This window comes from Micropterus dolomieu, linkage group LG05 (genome assembly GCF_021292245.1).
Source record: "Micropterus dolomieu isolate WLL.071019.BEF.003 ecotype Adirondacks linkage group LG05, ASM2129224v1, whole genome shotgun sequence".
Taxonomy (NCBI): domain Eukaryota; kingdom Metazoa; phylum Chordata; class Actinopteri; order Centrarchiformes; family Centrarchidae; genus Micropterus; species Micropterus dolomieu.
In genome coordinates, this window is record NC_060154.1 from 23,839,745 (window position 1) to 23,861,435 (window position 21,691).

Sequence of the window (21,691 nt, forward strand, 5' to 3'; positions counted from 1 at the left end):
TCTCTTTTTTGAGTTCTAACCAGCGTGGCATTTCTCCATGGAGATCTTCTCTTACCAGAGACCACCTTCACCTTGGCTGGTGCAATGGCATCAATAACCTTTCTAATTTTAGAACTGAAATTATCTACAAGCTCATTCACTGAGACCCGTGAGAGGGCAGGTGTCGAGGAGAAAGCCTCAATAAATTTTTCACTAGTGTTTTCAGTGATATGCCGTTTTGTGATTACCTCTGTTTGTACATTTGTGTGCACGCAGATGGCACTCTCAAAGAAAACACAAGAATGATCAGAGAGAGCAACATCAGTCACCAGACCCTTGGAGATGACTAAGTTGAAAGTGTGCCCCTTATTGTGTGTGAGCTCCATCACATGTTGGGTCAGTCCTTAATTATCAAGAACACAAAACAATTCTTTAGTCCCTCTGTCCTGGGGGTTGTCAACATGGATGTTAAAATCACCAACAATAACCACACAATCAAAGTCAATACAGATTATGGACAGCAGTTCACCAAAGTCATCAAAAAAGTCTGCACAGTATTTAGGGGGCCTGTAGATATTTAGAAAACTAGCTCGAGAAGACGAATTCAGCTGAAGAGCCACATATTCAAAAGAAGCAAAATTCCCATAAGACATCTTTTTGCATTAGAGGGAGTCATTAAACAAAATGGCAACTCCACCTCCTCTCTTATGCACTCCAGCTTCACTCATGAAACTGAAGTGGGAGGGGTAGACTCGATAAGGTCAGCTGCAGTGCTTTCTTGGTCCAACCAGGTTTCAGTTAAAAACATGAAATTAAGATTGTGAGTGATTATAAAATCATTGATTAAAAATGTTTTTCCTGCCAAAGACCTAACGTTTAACAAAGTTAAATTTAGTGTGTTGAAAACATTATCTGGCCCACTTTTTATGACAGGTTGCGGCTGACGAGGAATTAATACTAAATTTGCAGGATATGTTGAGTGCTTCCTGTTTCTTTACACATTCACCATGCTTTTTTCTGTTACCTGTCAAGACAGGGATGGAGAAGACTACCAGCACGCTGGGCCCCGGCTTGTCCTGGGAAGAGTCATGACTGCTATTTTCCTTGTAGCCTGGACCCATCACATATCAGACAGAGCTTACTGGGCTTTTTCGCCATTGCGGAGCGGGAAGGCGGGTTGTGCGCTGTATTTGTGACACCTGTCAAACCTGGAGGACTTAGAACCATTGGTGGAGGTGGATGGTGAGGGGGGTTTATGGTAGAGAAAATGGGAGTGGAGCGAGGGAAGGTGCGGGGAGTAAATTTTGTCCCAGCTCTAACCAGTAACACAACCATGGGTGGAAGTAACAAATTACATTTACTTGCGTGACTGTAAACAGGTTGTTTAATTTGTGTACTGTGAGTATTTTAAAAAATCAGTAAAAGAGTAACAACGAAAGTCACATGAAAAAGTCCTGATAACCCCTGTGAGAATGGAACTGAAGAAAAGAGCCAAAGAAACGGGACATAAATGCATAGCAAGGGATCAGTGAATTAATCAGTGAAACAATGCACCTCCCGCTGAGTAGGATTGTGTCGATTGGTGATTAGATCACCTAATGACGATTGAAGGGATGATCAGCTGCGTGCAGCGCAAAGATTTGCTCAGCACCTCCGCTTGCTCGCTCCCAACCTCTCTCTCTCACAAACTCATTGAAACGGAGCTGTGTGTCTAAAGAAAAATAAATGCATTCAAGTTAACTCTGAGAAGTTGTTCTACTTTCTGTCGGAGACCCACCTCCAAATAAGTTCTAAGCAAGAATGTAAGGAACCTAGCTTATAAGGATAGTTATGTTAACGAAAACAGCTGGGTTGTCCGGGTTAGCAGCTGTAAATAGCTACTAGTCAGTATCCACTGCACCAACCCTCACCCACCCCACTCCCCCACCACTTGTGGCAACAATTACGGTAATTCTGTGGGAAACACTGTACTGTGAATGTACAGATTGGTACTGATACTGATATTGATACTGTTGGTAGCTTGTGTGTGTGTTACGCGGTGTATAAACACTGTATTCTCTCCTTTGCTTTAACATGTGTTTGTGGGCTGCAGCTGCTGTGGTCGGAGTCGTGTCCCCTTTAATGGTTAATTCCAGTAAGGCTGTACAGAGTAAGGTAGTTGTATATTTTATAACTGATGGTCAGTTGTATGCTGAGGCTGGAAAGTGCCTCTGTAGATATGGAATTTTTTGTTGGTTTGGACATCAGGACTCTGGTCTGGTGTTGTTTCACTAGTGTATATGGTGACATTTAATGAAGTTTATTTTGTGGCCTAATTAAACGGTAGTATCATAAATCACATTACAGTCATCATATGACATATGAGAACAGCTGAATTATTTTCAAGAAGCTCCCTTTAGCTTCTCATATTGGAAGTCTAACTTTTATTTTCATTTTCAGTTACAGCTTGTTTTGACATTTTCCTGCATGCCCATTTTTTTCAAGAACTCACTTATCGCCAACGAAACCACTTTATAACTGACTCATGTTGAACAACCACTTCCATGAAGTGAGGACGAGCCGTTAATGCCTCTTTGATGTTATTTTGCTCTTGGAGATCAAGCAGTGGAAACTTTACAGTCGTACTTGTTAAGCTTTTTTTTTTTCATTCAAGAAGTAATCACAGTTGTCAGGGATTTAATCAGACACTCTTATTGAGATTTCTTTTCCAAGAGAGACCTGAGAACAAGAAACAAGAGCGCAGAAACAACACAGCTGCGCAATAAACAAGCATGATTAAAAACATTAGAAAATACATGTTTATAATCTCCAGGTGGAATGTAAGACTCCAGTTTGAGGGCAGTTTGCAGTTCTTACTATTTAAAAGGGGCACAGTACCTAAAACCAGTTCTGCCAACATTAGTGCGTACATGAGGGATATATAATGTTAGGTAGTTAGTGGGTTTTGTTCTGTAGTAACCAGATTCAAATAAGAAAAGAGCACAGTAGAGCTTTACAGATGAACAACATAAGATGGCTTCTTGACTGCAGGGAGGTTCATCCAACCATGTGATACAGAGAACAGTGATGAGTACCAAACCTGTCATTTGTGACAAAGTATAATTCAGTGTGATACTCAACGTTTACCTGCTGAAGTTATACCCTGGGGCAGCATGACAGTACAGAATATCTCCGTGGTCAAAGACAGACATGTAGTTTGACAGCACAGTAGCTTTACAGTTAGATACAAGAATTTTTTAATCAAATATTGAATACGAATTTTGAATATTTGTAGTTCTCAGAAAGTAATATATGTGCCATTTAAATTAGTCTGTGATTAAGGAGGGATAGCTGAAAGGCCTCAAAGGCTTAATACAAGTCATAGCCTGGACCAGGGACACTGAAGTATTGATGAGGAATAATTGTTGTTTAGGTATAGAATAAACGGCAGTGGACCAAGGGCAGACCCCTGTAGCAGCATCAGCAACAACAGTCAGTTCTCTCTGTGAGGTAACTGTTTACTGGGCTTAATGGATGTTTTTCTCTATATAGTGAATGAAAAAACATCCAGTAAGTAAGTGTAATGCTGGTGGCTTCATGATATTTTTTTCCTTGATATTTTGTCACAAATCTGGGATCCCTATCAGAGAAGAGGCTGTCTTTTAAGCAGCAGCAGATTCTTGCACACTGCTTCCAAGAGTTGAGCAAACTGTTACATTAGGTGCAATAGGGCAAAAAGAATAACATCAGTCTCTCACCAACTTTAATCTAACTCGGCATCTGTGTGTTTTTTTTTTTTTTTGCACAGACAGGCGATGTTAAAGGAGTTGCAGCTGAGTTCTGAGGTGGTTGGCTGAATGGAAACCAGCACAAAAATGACAGTTACCAACAATAACATAAGCCACCATGTCCTGAACAGACACATTAAAAACACAAAGTAACAATTGCATTTTGGAACATAAAACAGCAAACTTAACAAAGTAGTCCAGCAGTAGGCATGGTGGGAAATGTGGGCTGTCACATGGTGCAGAGTACGCATCACAGCTGATCAGATAGTGGTGTGGACTAATGCGGTTTCTTCACTTCATGCACTGAGACTGCATTTACCATCCGCACAGATCGGACATCCACATAAAATGTGATAATGATGGGGCCAATGTCCCACTTGATCTCATTTGTCAGCTTGTCCTAAAACCTGTTTGAAAGGTAGTTGATGGGTTTGTCTCAGAACACTGCTTGATTCTTCTGCCGGACATTTGTCACCTTAATTGACTTTGCTGAGTGGAGTGTGTGTTTTGGCATGTGTGTGTGCAGTTCTGTACAGTGCCATGGCTAGTATAGTGTGGCTAGTGCATTTTGATGGCGGGCTTCTTGCTTCAGTTGCCTTACATTAGTTTTTAATAGCCTTTTTTTTTTCTACGTGCAGCTTCGGGAACGCAGCTCTGGATGAGCGAAGTATCCTAGCACCACTCTATCAGTGCTGCATGTGAGTACCCACAAAATTATCAAAGTCCATCAAATCAAAGTTTTGTGATCATTTTTTTTTACTATAATATGTCTCGCTTTTCCTTTCTCTGTCAGGGTTCGTGTGTCCACATGGAACAGGTTAAACCTGCTGAGAGGCGGAGCTCTGAGTTCAGCTATGCGGCAGGCTCTGGCATTCGACCCTATCCACCCGATCCTGGCTGAGACGCACCTCACAGCCCTCGACAGGCGTCTGTCTGGAGTCATTGCAACTGTCAAGCAGTGTATGGAGGCACAGGGCCCTGACAACACTCTAATAGAGGACCGAATGAATCTCCCACATCCCTAGAAATACGGGACAGGAGAAAACTGGAACAGCCGGGACTCAACCTCCCGAGCCAGGGACAGAGGAGAGGGATATGGCAGGAGGTGACAGATCAAATGGAAGAGCCCTGGTGTTAAATCAAAAGATGCAGAGTGAGTAAATTGATCGACAGAGTGGATGAAAGACTGTGTACCGCCCACCCTTTTCTTGGTTGTCACTCCAATAAGACTGGAGTGATTCTCTAAAAGGAATCACTGGATTCAAAGTGTTGTCACCTTCAGCTATATAAACGTTTTCTCAGGACTGTTGAATACACTATAGGACAGAATCTGCTGTAAGGACCCCTCCATCTACTACTACTGGCTGTGATGACACTTTTGCCTTGTGCCAAATTCTCCCTCCCAGCTTTCCCTTAGGAGTCAACTACGGAGGAAGAATCGGAGCTCGGAGAGACACTCAAAAAGAGCAGGAGGTGAAAATGAGCCACCGACGCCTCGATGAAAGACCCTGTGCAGCCATGTTTCAGGCTGGAGCTGGAGCTTACAGTCCAAGAAACTGCAATGTAGATTCCTGTTGAACTGACAGGAAATTAAATCACTTTAGAACTGAAAATGTTTTTGTCCCCCCCCCCTTGACCTGAAATTGAACTTTGGAGATCAGCCCTACCCCATCATTGTGTACATATTTAAAGAAATAGTGACATAGAATTATGGGACGAAAGAATATAAATTTGTGGATTACAATATTAAATAAACTTAAGGGTACGTGCGGGCGTGCGTAAGTGTGGGGGTGTGTGTCTGTGTGTATGGAGGAGTGCCATATTGTGCCGTTAATAAACAAAGCTACTGACATGTCAGACTTGAAGTGAGGGGACACAAAGGTTGGGTGTGTGTATTCATCTTCAGCATTAAACTGAACTATTTAAATGTGGTTCTCTCTCAGTCATCTCTCCTTCATGTGTACACCACTAAAAAAGAACAAAGTCTGTTTTGAAATATGTGTTGGTGCTGCTAGTGCTACTAAAAAAAAACGATTTGGTTTGATGTGGTGCCGCCATTCGTGTTGGGACTTTAGTCTTACTTTTTAGTCGCTCAGATGTTTTTTATTTTAGTCATATTTGTTCTGAGATGCATTACCGGTCATATCTGGAACACACTGGGTATAGTTAACATTTAGTTTAAAATAAGTCATCTTTCACCGTCTCACTTTCTGTAAGATTTTGTTTTCACTTTTTCCAAAATTGAGTCGCTTCTCAGGCGATTATCTTAGTTCAAATTTGAGCCGACAGTAACTCTTGCTGGTCACATATTAGTCAGAGGTGTGATCACAAACGGCCATTCCCATGCCTCTGCGATTTGACTTCACGCCATTAGCTGAGATTGTTTCGAACTAATTGTGCGCACTGCAAGGTCTGTCTCACTGTCTGATTCCTGGCCTCAGCTTTGATTAGAGGTTTGTTTTCATGCCATCTAGAGACTCAAGCAGACACAGAACACATCACAAAAAAAAAAAGTTTTGACGCTGCCTTGGTTGATTGAGGTGGGGAGGTGTTTTCAGTTGTGGTTAGCACACCTGTGAACACATCAGCTGTTGTAAAGACAACTATCTGTAACTGAACTGATAGCAGACATGACATTTCAGAACGCTATGTTGATTTTCAATTTTTCACTGTGGGCAAATTGTAAATAAGGGCAAACTATAATCATCAGTTTTGCATTTGACAAGTCTTTAACGTTGTGTTTGCACACTCAAGGTGCATGAGTTTATAAAAGGATGTGTGTGGGCTGCTGATGATTAACCAGATAGCACTTGTCTTCCACAAACTCAAACTTTCCTAACCCTTTTGCTCTTGATGTCTGTCAGCTGAAATTGAAGTACCCAGTTGTCCACAAAAACACACACACAAAAAAAAACCACTCCTCATCCCTCTGACAACTCAGTGTTACTTGAATGAATCTTTGTGACTGTGAACAGATCTAAGTGTTGTTACAGTACTTCTGGCGATGGATTTCCCCATTTGAGCGTGTGCTTCTGTTACAGATCATCTTTCACCACAGGAGCTTATCCTTATCATTTGACATTTACTTCATCTTGTTTGTTGACCCTGGCAGTGGTGGTATCGTGGCTACAGTGTATACTTTTAGTCTCTTATTCAATTGAGTTTTGTTGTTTGTGCTGCTCCCACAGAGGGGAAACTTAATTGTGAAACCACGTGGCAGACCCCCCCCCCACCTCCCCCCCTTTCCCCCACCTGCGGATGTTAATTCTTAGCTGCCTGCTGATCTTGCTGTCACATCCAGCCTCTCTGTGTTTGTGTGTGCAACAAGCCAGATGATGTGGGGCACCTGTTCCGTTTAGGCTAAGCAGGTGTTTTTACTTAGGACACTTACCAAAACACTGAAACTTTGTTGAAAACCACAATTTATGTCATGTCGGGGCATGTCAGAACCAATACTGAATGTGCTTCCACACAGGGACAACACGGAGTTTCCTGATATCTTCATATTGTGTCTGTTTTTCTCTGTAGCTGCCATCATACATATATACATTTATCATTCTTCCATGTGACTTTTTTCCACTCTCTTTGATCCTAGAATAATATGTTTTGCTTCTTATGTTTTCTGAATTAACTCATTACTACCTCAGTACCACAGACACTAGATGTCCCTCTAGGATAATTTGTGTGCATTATAGATACCATGAGGAATGGACAGAGTACCACTAAGCTTCTGTAGTTACTGTAAACTCATCACTGAATGTGATGGTCCCTGCAGATGTCCCAACACCTATTATGGGAGTATCAAAACCTGTGTGTGTGGGAGGTAAAGATGAAGTATGGCATGATGACTTAAGTCTGTACAAGTACCAGAATTACACTATACATCACTCTCCTAAAGTGAGCCAGTGAGACTAATGAGATAAAGCTGCCACACCTTGACTCACTGTGATAAGGGTGTCATGCAGCGCTTGGATTTTAAAGGGGAACTACACAGATTAAACACAAGCAATACACTGATTCAACGCTGATGGATGTTCAGTGTGTGCCAAATAGTTTTTATTTGTTTGCTACAGAATGAAATATAGAGAGCCTGTGTAAAATCTAGTTTCAATACCTTTAATATTTTAGTTGATATTATGTTATGTGGCGCTTGTTCTTGAAAGAATATGCTTTATTGCAGTGTTGGATGAAAAGTTGTTTTAAAAAAATGTTTTTTCCCTTTATTCACCAATTAGTGCATAAATATATAGACAATAGGGACATACTAACAAATCCAAAGGCAACAACATTTGATTTGATTTGATTCTCTTTGTTGCTACCATTTTCTGTTGGCAGCAGCTCTAAAACTCCCTAAATATTAAAATATATTGTGTTTGTGTAAACACAGAAGTCACTGTGCCTGGGTTTTACATTACAACTTAGATGAAACCTGTCAATTTGCGAGCTTTAAAGGTGCTGGTAGGGAGATTGTCTTTATTTCGGACTGAGCCTGGCTAGCTGTTTCCTCTTGCTTCCAGTCATTATGCTAAGCTAAGCTAACAGACTGCTGGCTGTAGCTTCATATTGAGTGTACAGACATAAGAGTGGTATCGCGCTTCTCATCTAACTCATGGCAAGAAAGCGAATAAGTATATTTCCCAAAATTTGCGTTTAATAAACTATAACTTAGGCTACGAGGAGGTGGGCGGTGTTAACTGAGAACATATGTGAGAAAAACTGGAAGAAGTTCTAAAGGAATGGAAAAGTTTGTTAATGGACCCATTACAAGACGCTTATTTGGAATCTTACATAACATGAATAAGCTGGTTTTCATGCTCTCTTTTTAGTTGTTTCACATGTAATCCCATAGGTTTTACTAGGGAATTTTCATGTGCTTCACACAATACACCACGAAAATGTCCCAAAACCACAGCTTTCCCACAGACCTAACATGTTTTGACATGTTCAATTTCACATTTTGCCGCAGGTAGGATATTATGGCAAGACACTGATGCGCAATTTAGTGAGATGCTGTTAAATGTTTTCTCTTTATGATTAACTACCCTGTGTTTCCAGGTTCTTTGTCCTTTGCCTACTAATGTGGCCTATGCAGTTGTTAGGGCTATCAAACTAAAGACAAGAATGTTTAAAGTTAATTTATCTTAACAAGGTAACATAAAACTTAATTAGTAAGTCACTTAATAAGGTGGTGAAAGTATAACAGTGAGCCGCTGTGAAGACAGACACTCAAAACTTGACTGTCTTGTTGAATCAAATAAACCAGGCTGATTCATTATTTAACTGAATCTATTACAGTGCGACTACAGTCGACGAATATCATATAATATAGCCTGATAAGTTCTGTCTTTGGTTTCCTAGAAACAAGTTGTGGCCCAACTTCAGCGGGTTCACATCTCACACTGCACCCCCATATGAAAATTATGGGAACATGGACGTGATTGAAGCGTGATGTGGGAGGTTTCAAGCCACTCTGTTTGTGTACCAGCACCGCAGTGAGTCGCGCAGCAAGGCATCGTGTTAACCAATCAGCTCCCGGTGCGCTGGTTTCACTCCTGCTTATCCCACACGCTGTGCGCGTGCGCGTGTAGCCGTGTGTGTGTGTCGCACGGGCGCGCTGCAACCCCCCCACCCACACACAGACAAAGAGTAGATCACGAGCGGCTTCTTTCCAGTCACTCCCCTCCTCTCACCTTGCCCACTCGCGTTAAAAGCCTCACTGAGATCCCGCAGGGCGCTCAGAGCACTGACGGACCGGAGGAGGATGGATGCTGACAGATGCTGCGTGAGACAACGAGGCAAGCGCTCGAGGAAGCTCGCGGTGGTCGTCGCCGTGCAGAACGTGCTGGTGGCTGCGTGCCTGGTGGTCACGCTTTACGTTTACTTTGACGTTCATGGGCGGGTGAGTAAGCTTTGAGTGAGTGGAGCTGATGGGCAGTGATGTGCAGACTGACTCCTGGCTTATCATGATGAACTCTGATCTATATGTTTGAAAAAAACATTAAAACTACAAATTTATAAATTTCTGCTGACTCTGATACAGTTGACAAACTACAGTTAAACACACTTTTGCTGCTGGGTCAGTGTTGGTTTACTTCAATTACACAACATTGTGTTTAAGTTTACCTCAAAATCTGATTATTCAGCAAATACATCCAGACTGCCTCCTCTGCTCATGCACTAATTAACCGAACTTGCTAGCTTAGCCTAGTGAGTGTCCTGAAACTACTGCTTTAGTGGATGTAATTACCTAAGAGGCTATTACATGTCAGACAGATTTTGTCAGATACTGTATTTCTGGCTATTTTATTTTATTTTTTTGTATATAGTTACGGAAACTTCCCCCCCACTGCAGCTTTAATTCACTGGCACATTGTGTGAGGAAATGTCTTGGTCATTCATATGCATACTGCATACGCAAACTGTGCCGCTGTCAATTATCAAATGGAAACACCCCCTTACTTTGCTGTAACCGGGCTGGAAAGTTATTATATGTTTTTACTGTAATAAGTGGGGTCTTCTTGTACCTGTATCGGGAGCAGCTACTCTGCTTTCACTGAGGGAAATGTTGTTATTATAAAGCTTACGAAGTAGCATTAAGTTGTTGTTGATGTGACACAATGGGGAAGATATTACACTTTAAGTTTGCACTGAACCTCTTCCCTGTGAGAAAGCGTTCTTATACAGACAGTGTGGTTGTAGAGAGCCCCACTAAAAAGGAGTGGCATTACAGTCATATAAAACAGTTACTGACTAGACGCCGCATCGGACCTTTCACTATGATCCTATGGAACTAACTAACCATCCTCAAAAGAGCTGCTTTTACGTGTGCTTTTTCAGTCTTAATATTAAATCTAGTGTGGTATTTACATCCATTAAAGCTGTCTTGAGTCTGACAGAGCAGAGCTACAGAAACTATTTTAAAGTCAGAATCAAAATATCCAGATATCCTATGACCTGGATACTGCACAGACATGTATGTATGGTTGCTGTGATAATTTTAATGACTAAAATTTGTTCTACATTTAGGCTGTGTTGTTTATCACAATGATGCTACTCTCACTACAGTTATTAATCATCCCGTTGTGAGACTTTCCCTAGTTTCTCACAGCCTGTCTATTTTCACACCGTTTCATATAACCACTGTATCAAACAAACAAGTCTTGTGCTTCCCAGAGTCAAACATCAAGGCAGCACAGAGCAGAGCTATGACCTTTTAAAAAAAACAACAAAAAACACTTGTGTCACACAGTGTCAGAGTTTTCATGGCAGTGAAGGTCAACTAACTTGAGGAAAGCTGGAAAGCCAATAAACAAAGTTAACCATTCTTTAATGTTAGTTTGTGTTTTCTTTACAGAAACTAACTTCTGGAGATAATGTACACATACAATTTGAGCCCATTTCAGGTGAGTAACCGGCAAAAGAAAGACCTTTATCTTCTGATCTTTTATCTTTTTGTACTGTGTACTCATATTAGAAGTTTTACAACAAACTAAACAAATGTGTTTTTGACTTTTTTCACTTTCCCTTCTGTGTCTCACACCATCCACCCTTCGTCCTCCAGACATCACAAGCAGAAGTGCGTGGCTGAATTTTACTATACGGAGCAGCGAATTGATGAGCCTGCACACCAAAGACACGATCATGACCAAGTGCGAAGGACCCTACATTTTGTACGTGGAAGTGTGTTACAAGAGCCTAGAAGAAGGGACACGGGGACAAAGGGACAACAAGGCCAATGGGATACTGCAGCTGCAGGTGGCAGGGACCGAAACTCCTGTCAGCTATTTTGCCACAAATTCTTCAGATCAGGTCTGCAGAGCGCTCCACAGTACCACCTACCTCACAAAGAAGGACAAAGCCCGTCTGTACTTTAACACCTCAGATTATTTAAAGGTTAAGAAGGTGACTGTGGGCCTGAGCTATCTGCTGAGAGGGTGTGACTACTGATGAGGGCCAGTAAACGCTCTCTGAAGAAAAAGACATGAAAACCAGAGCTTACTGGAATGAGGAAGGGAGCTCAGCACTCATGTTCATCTGCCGCTGTGAGAGCAGACACACTAAGCAGGACTCACACTGATGGTATGACTTGTGGTGACAGTCAGTTTTGTTTGTTACCTCGACCAAGGGAGCTATGCTTCTGTTGGTCGGTTGACTGTCCGCAAGAAATCTCAACAACTTGTGCACGCGTCCTGAACAAATCGTATAACTCTGGTGGTGGCGATTCTCAGTTTGTAGATAAGAAACAGCTAAATAAGTAAACCAAGAAGACAAATAACTAACTTTTAACAAGCACCCCCTTTTTTTGCGTAAAGCCCAAAATTTGGCTACCGTTTCTTAACCAAGTGACATTTATTTTTCTTATTGATTAATCAGACAATTATTTTCTCGGTTAATCAATTCAAATGAATCATTTGGTTTGAAAAACATCAACTGATGGTGAAAAATGTTCATCACCTGTCCCTTTCGCCCAATATGGTGACATATTCAAGTAGTTATTGATGTCAGAACAATAGTCCAAAAGATATTAAGTTGACTATAATGGACTGGAACCATCACACTTTTGGTGTTTTTGCTTGACAAATGATTGTGCTATTATCAAAATAGTTGGAAGTACTTCTGATTACAGTCGTGATGCTCTTTAAAAAGGTAGCTTTTTTATTGTTGACTATCAAAGTCAGAATTACTCTGAACAGGTACTGAACCACATTTACAGAGGCACCATTCTGTTTCACAAGCAACAGTCATCGCAGAGATTTTGTGATCTTAAAGAGGTTTACACATCTAAAACCATGAGACTTTGTGCTTTTGTATGGTTTGTGAAAGTTGAGTGAGGATTCAACTGGATGCCTTCCTAAATAATATAACAGGCTGCTGCTTGTTAAGGGGCTTTGCACTCCTAAGGTGCCTTCTATTTTTTATTTATGGTAGTAGTAGTAGTAATTAGTAGTAATTTTCAGTATTTTTATTTCACTATGACAGTACCAAGTTGTGTAGTACCAAATGAATGTATTTGTTATTGGTGCATTTACTCTTCTGTGAAGCTCCAATCTGAGTCTCATACACTCTCTGTGTGCTGTGTGGCTACCAAATATGGCTCAAGCTGTGTTTAACCTTGCTTGGATTTCCAGACGTGGAGTTTACCACAACAATGACAGTCTTAATGATATGTTTACCATCAATGCCCTGGGCTTTCCTTTCTATGACTAACATGTTACCAGATATTGTCTCTCGTCATGAAAGGGTATAGCTGGTGGTCCCAGAGAGTTAAACACATCGAACAGATGTGATGCTGCATTCGCACAGACACACAGACAGCTCAGGGTAAAGACCAGAGAGGCAGCGAATGGAGTTGAAGTTTATTACCCCTTTTGATTGTATCTGCACTCACAGTGCTCTATGTAATGTTGCAATATGTCACTTGTCAGGGACATGTTTCTGTGTTTTTAATTATGCCTATAGTTAATAAGCAAGTGATGTTCTTTGTATATACTGTATTACTGAAGCTATGACATTTTTAATGAAAAGCCATGTTGTAATTATGGTAAGTTGGGCAGGTATACCATATGGTCCAAGCTTTAAACATTTGAAAATTTGTCATTTTCAGTGTTTTTTATTGTTTAAACTGGTTGGATTGATGGTTTTCTATCATATCATAAATAAAATATTTTATGCATACTGTACGCAGTAATCGTGTGTTTAAAAGGACTTTGCATTTAGATTGGAAAGATATATACCAGGGATGATTTGAATGGTTTGCAAAATTAGCTAAAACTTTCTCACAAAAGCTCTACTGCATTTTTATATGAATGTGAAATAATGAGGTGATGTGAAAATGGCACTGTATAATTGATCCAGGGGATATACTGTGTAGCTACCTCATGTAAGCTTTGGCACTGATCACCCGTTGGAATGAAACTTTAATAAAAAGAGTTTCCACTTGGCAATAAGCTTCTTTCCTTTGTTTTCACTGTTCGCCCCCCCCCCCCCCCCCCCTCTCTTTCTTTCTCTCTCTCTGTCTGTCTGTCTGTCTGTCTGTCTGTCTGTCTGCTGTAAGAGTCAGCAGTTTCATCATCATAATCTGAGGCATTAAACATTGTTTAACCAAAAGTGAAAGTGAATGGAAGAAGGAGCCCTCTCACGTCACAAAATGACCTGAAGTGACATGCTTTGTACACTTCACAACACACCACAGCTTGTAGGTCTGAAGAGCTAAAGCAATGCGGTTCTTCACTTCCAAGGGTATTTCCTTCATAAGAGGAGGGCATCCTGTGTGTTCAAAATCTCAATCTACAGCTTGGCTTGATATTTTTTGACTCTTGCCATTTCTGAAAATAGAACAACAGGTTTTCACGGAAATATTTCCAGCAAGATGTGTGTAAGTGTGGGAAATTTGTGACTTGGAAAGTGTGGCCAAGTATGACTGCTGCTTTGTTTTCAGGAACAATGACTGAACGCTGGAGCAAGTTTAAACATGAATAGCAAAACCTGGTGTTTTATTTTTGTCCAGAGCGAAAGTCACAAAACATATTTTTAACACCCACACACAGACTATAAAATCAAACCAATGAACACTGCATTAAATGCTTGGACTTATACATCTTAGTTTTTCAAAAAAAGTTTTCATTGACCGACTTTAGCGTAGTGCTCACAATAAAGAAAATCAGAGCTGGTGTTTGCACAGGACTGTGTGTGTAAATAAAAAGGTGTGGCTGACTAATTTGATGAAACAAGGGAAGACTCATGAGGCCAAACCTGAAGGATCCATTAGAAAGGGAGAGACAGGATATTTGTTTAACACTCCAAACTTGAACCTAAAATCAACACATCTGACCGTCTCAACATAAAGAATTAAAAACTGATGGCCTAGTGGAAGTAACACTGCGCATGCTTCACCTTAATTTATAAACAAGTTTCACACCTACACATACTGTCACTCATGATGATCAAACATCATAAAATGTCACTCAGGTAAATTATCACAGTGATCTCAAAGGTCGACCGGTTTCTCACACATGGCATATGCAAATTCAGTGGAAGGAAACTAGCATGTAGAAACACAGGAAATTAAGTGAAGTCATCAGCATACAAAATAATTATATTATCTATATTTATTTACAACACCAAGTTGCACTGTACTTAACACAAAGCAACAGCAGACTATAATATAAGACAGTGACAAAGACAACTGTTTCTTTTCTCTAACATCAACTAATGTAACAACTTAAAGACCAATGTTAATTAAGCTAATGTTAGCACAGGAGTTGTGCACTTGATAGCTGCATACATGATATTGCACTAAAAGACTGAGGCTATAGCTACATGTCTTAGGATAAATCTAGAATCCTCTCTAGTTGATGACCCATGTACAAAAGACCGGGAAATAAAGCATTGTTCTTTTATTGCAGTGTAGAGCTAGTGTTGCTAAGTATGGCAAAGATAAATGTCGGAGCAACATCACCCTGTTTGGCTGTAAAGCTTTATTCTTTCACTATCAATGTTGTTAAAGAAAAGGATTTCAAGGATGACGGCTAATTTGTGTGTGTGTGTGTGTGTGTGTGTGTGTGTGTGTGTGTGTGTGTGTGTGAACGTGAGGTTATCTCGAGTAACGTTGGCTGGGGTTGCTGGAGTGTAAACCTACCAAAAGAAAGAGCAGGACAAAGCGGTGGGGAAATACTCAGTCACACAGTGGATTGGCTAGATGGCTGTTTTTAATTGTTAGATAACTGCCCTTGAACTAATATGGTTAGTGATGTGCAGAGCTACTTGAAAACTATATTCAGCTACACATTACACATTAGGCTACTTAATGAAATTAGTTACTTACATATGCCAACATGTGAACAGGGAGTACTGGCACCTATTTTTTTCCACTTCACTGCATGTCTACGAATAGAAAATGAGACACTGAGTTTTAGCGAGCAACCAATTTAGAGGGATTTACTGACCATCAATGGCTAGCTTAATGTTAGCCTCGGCGTACATATAGCTCGACCTCAGCTGCACGGCATCCTGAGTGGAAACCTTTTGAATGACATTAAAAGTTTGTAGGTGGAACTGTGAACAGTAAATGTGCAGAACTGTGCAGGGATGTCTCTCGAACATGTGAAAGCTCCTTGCAGATTCTGTTATTGAGGTGATAACACATGTTGCAGGAAACAATGAGTGTTACTTTCAGGTCAGACATGTCTCATGTCTCACAAAAATGCACGAGATTGATCATATTATGTGAAAGGAAAACTGCTCAAAAAAACCCTTAATATCTCTATGGTGATACTGCTCTTGTGACCTGTGGCCTAGACACAACAGAGTGGTTTAAACACTGTAACCTCAGGAAGTGTAGCACATAAAAGCTAAAATGTGCTCAAGACAGACGGTTGTGGTTTTGTCTCAGCGAGCACCGTTGCATTGTTATTTATATTAATTTATACGTTTGAAAATAACCCCGGTTTTACATCACAATGTGTTGTTGTGCAGAAAAAGCTGCCTGACCAGATCTACAATATCTCGGAGTATTCATTTTCCATCATGTCAGAGGGAACAGAAGCTTTTGGGAGCTTGGGTAAAATTTGAAGTCATAACACACAAGTCAGTCAGACATGGTTAACCCTTCAACTCCAACTAACTGCCTGCTTGATGACTTATGATTTGGCATTTATTTTCTCAATGCATCAACTTGGTATGACACATTAGCAATTAATGTACATATTTAATTTCACTTAACATGTTTGAACCTACAATAAAACAGAAAGCAAAGCAAAATGCTTGTATTACTTAACTCCTGGTAGCCCAACATCTGTAGCTACAGGGTTTATAGGTATTCCAGCGTTGGTTCGTTTTTTGGTGCACCACTTCCACTAATCTCAGCAAGTATTAGCTGCAGATAGATGAAAAAAATGTACAGACATTCATGGTCCCCAGAGGATGAACCTACCTTTGGTGATCCCTTAATCTCCTCGAGTGCCACTTTCAGGTCAGAGTTTTCACTTATGATTTCACTTATCCAGGGAAAACATCTACTAGATGGATTTGCATAGAATTTTGTATAGAAATTAATGGTTGAGGATGTGTAATTTTGTTGGCGTTTTTGGCTCTGACTGAAATGTGATAACTAGCGGATGGGATGCTGTGACATTTGGTACAGACATTCATGTTCTTTGAATTGTAAATCATGATCCCTGAACTTTCATCTAGAGCTAAATTTCAATATGTGTAATTATTTGGCTCATGACTAACTGCCTGCTTAGTGTCATCATGTTAGCATAGTCATTTAGAGTATGTTAATTTGATAGCACTGATGTTATACTTCCTGAAACCTACACCCTCAAATTTGCAGGCATGACCGTTTTCTTGACTTGAGACATTGATATCTGAACAGATTTTCACCATTCAAACTAAATTTGAAACGTCGCTGACATTGGATGATCGTCCAGAATTGTAAAATTATCATTAGAAACGTCAATAAACTTATGCTCATTGTTAAAACACTTGCGCTCTACTTTCTTAACTTAGTCTTTATAACTGTCCGACTACTGTATTTCTGATTCATTCTTAGAATATTTTATTATCTCAGAATCACTCAGTACTGCTGTTTTCCCTACAATTACCCAGTAATTACCCTACAAAACCCCTTGTGCAATAGCAGATGAGGTAACATGATTACTTACAAATTCATTTCTGTCATAGGCATGTAAAATCACGCCTGCCTTTTGGTTGCAACTGTTTCTTTGTTTCCAATGAATTATTTAAGCTGCAATTTTTTACCTTTTACCATAAGATGTCTGTTTCCCAAGCATTGTTTCCAATTTAAAAGGCCCTACCTTAATATTATACAGGTAAACAGAAATCCAGCATATCAACTCAACTCGAGTAAATTTTATGTATGTGGCCCAATGCCACAAATCACAAAATTGCCTCAAGGGGTTTCTGTACCCTTCTATTCTAAGACCACATGTCTGGGTGGTTAGATTACTGGATCAAGTGTACACGGCTCGTGAAACAGAAGTTCATTTGGAATAGAAATCCCAAATAATGCCACACCTCTGTGATTTTTCCATTTGGTAAAAATATACCTGTAGAGGAATGTGTCTGTTCAACTGTTCCAGAGACTTTCCAGAAACACAAATGTAATTATAGTCGCATGCATGCCAAGCCCTGTAATATTTGCGCGGCCAAGCTGCAATGATAAAACAGAATGTTATATAAGGGTTATCTAGAATTTTAATTTTATTAGCAAAACCTGTAGTGCTAACTATTTAACTTGTTTTAGATTTATTCAGGGCCTAGCCAAGTGTTCCCCATTACGATCTTCAACTTCCATGGAAATATATAATTAGACTGTGAAACTAGCAACCAACCATGTTTTCACGTTTAAGACAATGAAACTGGGGACACACATAAGGGAGATAAGAAATGCACAAGACTGGACTATGTACACAGATAAGCAGAAGCCAAGACGCATATAGAACAACAGTGATGCAAGGGCTGTTCTTCAGCTCTCTAAGTGTGGGCGGGACAATAACAGTGATGTAACAGCAGGCAGTTTCTCTTGTTGAAAGAATTTCCTGCTAAATGGGTTAAGGTAAACGGGTAGACTGAAACACAGACTGAGAGAGGGAGAGGTTGCTTAAAAAGGCACTTTCATGTTCCTGTATACATTGTGTGTTTCAGTTGAGCTTTCAGTGTTTTGCCACCTCTGCATTTGAGTGAAACAGGTTGAACACGAAGATAAAGGTTGACATTTGAAAGCACCATAAGCTTCGCCAGCCCACCAGGTGTAATCATAAACACATAGTGCAGCCTTCCTTGTGCTGCCTTATTGTATAATAATTATGTGTATTATTTACTTCACATACAAAAATAATACAAACTCCCAGAACACTTGAGGTCTGCCCCAACCCGGTGTTCTTTTAAATCGAGGCTTGTTGCAAAGTTTTTACTCAAATAGTGCAGCTTGGTCAGTGGGACTCATTAGCAACTGTAAATATGCAACATCCATTTAGACTCTCAAAATAAAGCTTGCATGGTTAATGCACTTTGGTTAGGATTAGGCACAAAAATTACTTGGTTAGGTTTGAGAAAAGAGCATTATTTTTTGCATTAAGGCCAGCTCCCTACTCTGCCTTTGGCTAACCCAAAACCTACCACTAACTTTAACCTTAACCAAGTAACCAACCTAACCAACTGTAGAGGAGTTGGAGTGGTGTAAGGGCGTCCAATTAAACCACTAAACCCACAATGGGCAAAAGGAGGACCATCGCTATTGAATCTAGGTAAGTTAATTCAAAAAGAAGACGGCATTTGGATTACCAACAAACTCGAAGAAGAAGAAGAAGATGACAGCATTTGAGCAATGGCACAGCAGAAGCAGCAGGTAGATCAATCAGAGCTCAGTGCAGTTGAATGTATGATGTTATTGCACAAAAAAAGTCAAATTAAAAACATATTTAAAAGAAAAGTTATTTATTGTGGCTGTTTAACGTTAGCTAGGTTAGACGAAGTCTTGCAACGACGGAAAGCTAACGTTAGCCTGCCAGCATGGAGTGTGTGAGAGAGAAATACTACTTATGATGATATTGTAGCAAACACTTAGCACAGGGTTTTTTGTTTAGGATTAATGTTACTGGCTATTGCAACAAAGGTTACCAAAGCTAGGTTATTGCTAGCTTAGTTAGATAACGTTTTTTGAGTAAGTATGGTCGTTAGTGAGTTGTCTACATTTAAAAGTAAAGCCAAAATTGTCTTACATAACTCCCCCCCTTTCCTCTCGTCAGCCCCATCACTTAGTATGGCATCAGAATTTGCAGCTAGAATAAATATGAACATCTGAAAATGTGTACCAGTGTCCTCTTTGCTGGAAGCAGGGAGACTATCACAATTCAATCTTCTAATCTGAAAACAGTGTGCACTGTTTTGCTACATTTTCTGTGTTTGAGCGACATGTTTCCTCAAAACGGCTTTGAGGTACATTTTCTCTCTTTTGGTAGATGTGTCAGAGGTGCTACCAAATCAGCATCGACGTGTGTATAAACACTGCCGTGTTTAAAAGGAAGTGCAAGGCACTAGGGCACAGGTTCCTCAGGGCCACAGAAATAACTTAAAAAACAACATGCAGGTATTTGTGCTAATAAAACATATGAATGCTGATCTTCTGAAATCTTATGAAAGCTAATACACAGTTCAGAAAGGATCTCCAAGATGTAACAATGGGAAGAGGTGTCTATGGAGAGACGGACTGTGTGTTAATCAAATCAATGACATTCCTCCAACTCCTCTCCTCTCTGTTATCTCTTTATCTGAAGAGAGCTAAACGCTAAACCAGGGGGAATGCTGGTTCACAACAACAATCATTACTTAGTATCAGCAGAGAAATGTTGTATCCAATCGTTTGTATACAATGAAGGCTAAATCAAGGGCAAAATTATGTCCTGGATGACACAGACAACTCATTTTAAATTTTTGTTTTTAATTCAGTTTACTTTCAGTTGAGTGTTGAGTTTTAAAAATGTTTAGTTTTAGTTAAGTTTTTATATAAGTAGTTATTATATGGCTTGAAAGGGCATGGTTTGAGGTACCACAAAACTTTGGAATAAGAGCGGGTTGCATAAAATGTTCTTGTTTGCCACTTTTTTTCCCCCGGGGTCATTTAAAAATGTCACATTTTTAAACTTCTGCAATCTTTTTAATCTATTGTATTTCTACTGTTCTTATTTAATCTTTCTTTTACAAATTGTATTACTCTGTTTTATATGTTTCACATGTTTATGCCTTTTTTATGTCGTGTGTAAAGCACTTTCAATTACCTTTGTGCATTAAATGTGATATATAAATAGGCTTGTCATGCCTTACAATTTCTTCAAGTGGGAAGAATGAAAAAGCTGCTAATCATAACACACCGCGGATATGACGATGCCGTGGCTTCAGGTGTTCATTCATGCTTGACAGCTGCTCAGATTTACCAGAAACAAAAACAGTCTTTGCCTCCAAGTGCAGAAACAGAGCGAGCTAGTCTGTGCAAGTGCAGCGGACTTGGCATGGCGATTACAGTGTCATAGTTTGGATGTGTGTGAGACTGAATGAAGGCAAGTGACGTGTAATTATGAATGATTTAGTAATCATCATTCCACCTGCAATGACCCCCTTGTGGAGTTGTAGAGTATGAATGTTGAAGAGAGAAGGCATAGAGCAGATGTGATCCTTCACATAGCAGGACATGTATCACTCCAAGATACCAGCACACAAAAGACTGCTCAGCAATTTTAATGCTTTGAGCTTTACTAATTCCTTATCAGATATGAACTCAACTTTAAAGCGACAGCAATGTCAGTATTTTAGGTTCAGAGGAAACGTCACACTCATGACACAACACCTAAAAGCATACTACATGTCTGATCTTCTATTCCAGTTCACTAAAGTATAGACATAAATCTGATGTTATTCCAATCCTAATAAGCTCTGGCAGAGACTCATGGAAAGCTATTAAAGATATTATATGTTGTAATTATTAAACCGGTTTTGTTGCGTGGGTGTCAAGGGATTCCCTCACAACACCCACGGAGTTATTGTACCGGGGAGGGAGTTAACTGAGCCTGGGATTCCCACTTTCTGTGTTTGTGTGTGGGAAGACATGGACTATATTAAGGAGAGTCAAAAGAGTCCATCGTCACTACAAGTATCACAGTCTGCATTATGGAGAGACATCAAGCTGGACAGGAGGAGAAACTGGTGGAGGTCAGGGTGGAGACGAACAGTTTGGAAGACACTCGTGGTTCACCTGCAGACCGCCGTGGCTCCTTCAAGTGCATGGTCCTTTTGGCAACAGTGATGGGATTGGTCACTGTGGCTCTGGTGGTGGCCTTTATCCTGCTTTTTTTCATGTTCACGCCATCATGCAACCAGGTGAGAAACACCTCATAGCATTGATAGAAAGCAGATATTATCACTAATGT

The 21,691-nt window shown here is 40.2% G+C and overlaps 1 protein-coding gene across 1 annotated transcript in view; it reads left to right on the forward strand.

Moving 5' to 3' along the window:
* The window catches only part of fam20b (FAM20B glycosaminoglycan xylosylkinase), a 10,870-nt gene extending 5,193 nt beyond the window's left edge, over positions 1 to 5,677 (forward strand). The window contains exons 2-3 of the mRNA XM_046050017.1: positions 4,385 to 4,444; positions 4,540 to 5,677. Coding sequence (XP_045905973.1) covers positions 4,385 to 4,444; positions 4,540 to 4,771 — 292 coding nt within the window. The 3' untranslated portion in view covers positions 4,772 to 5,677. The remainder of the gene's footprint in view (positions 1 to 4,384; positions 4,445 to 4,539) is intronic.
* Positions 5,678 to 21,691: the final 16,014 nt, after the last annotated feature.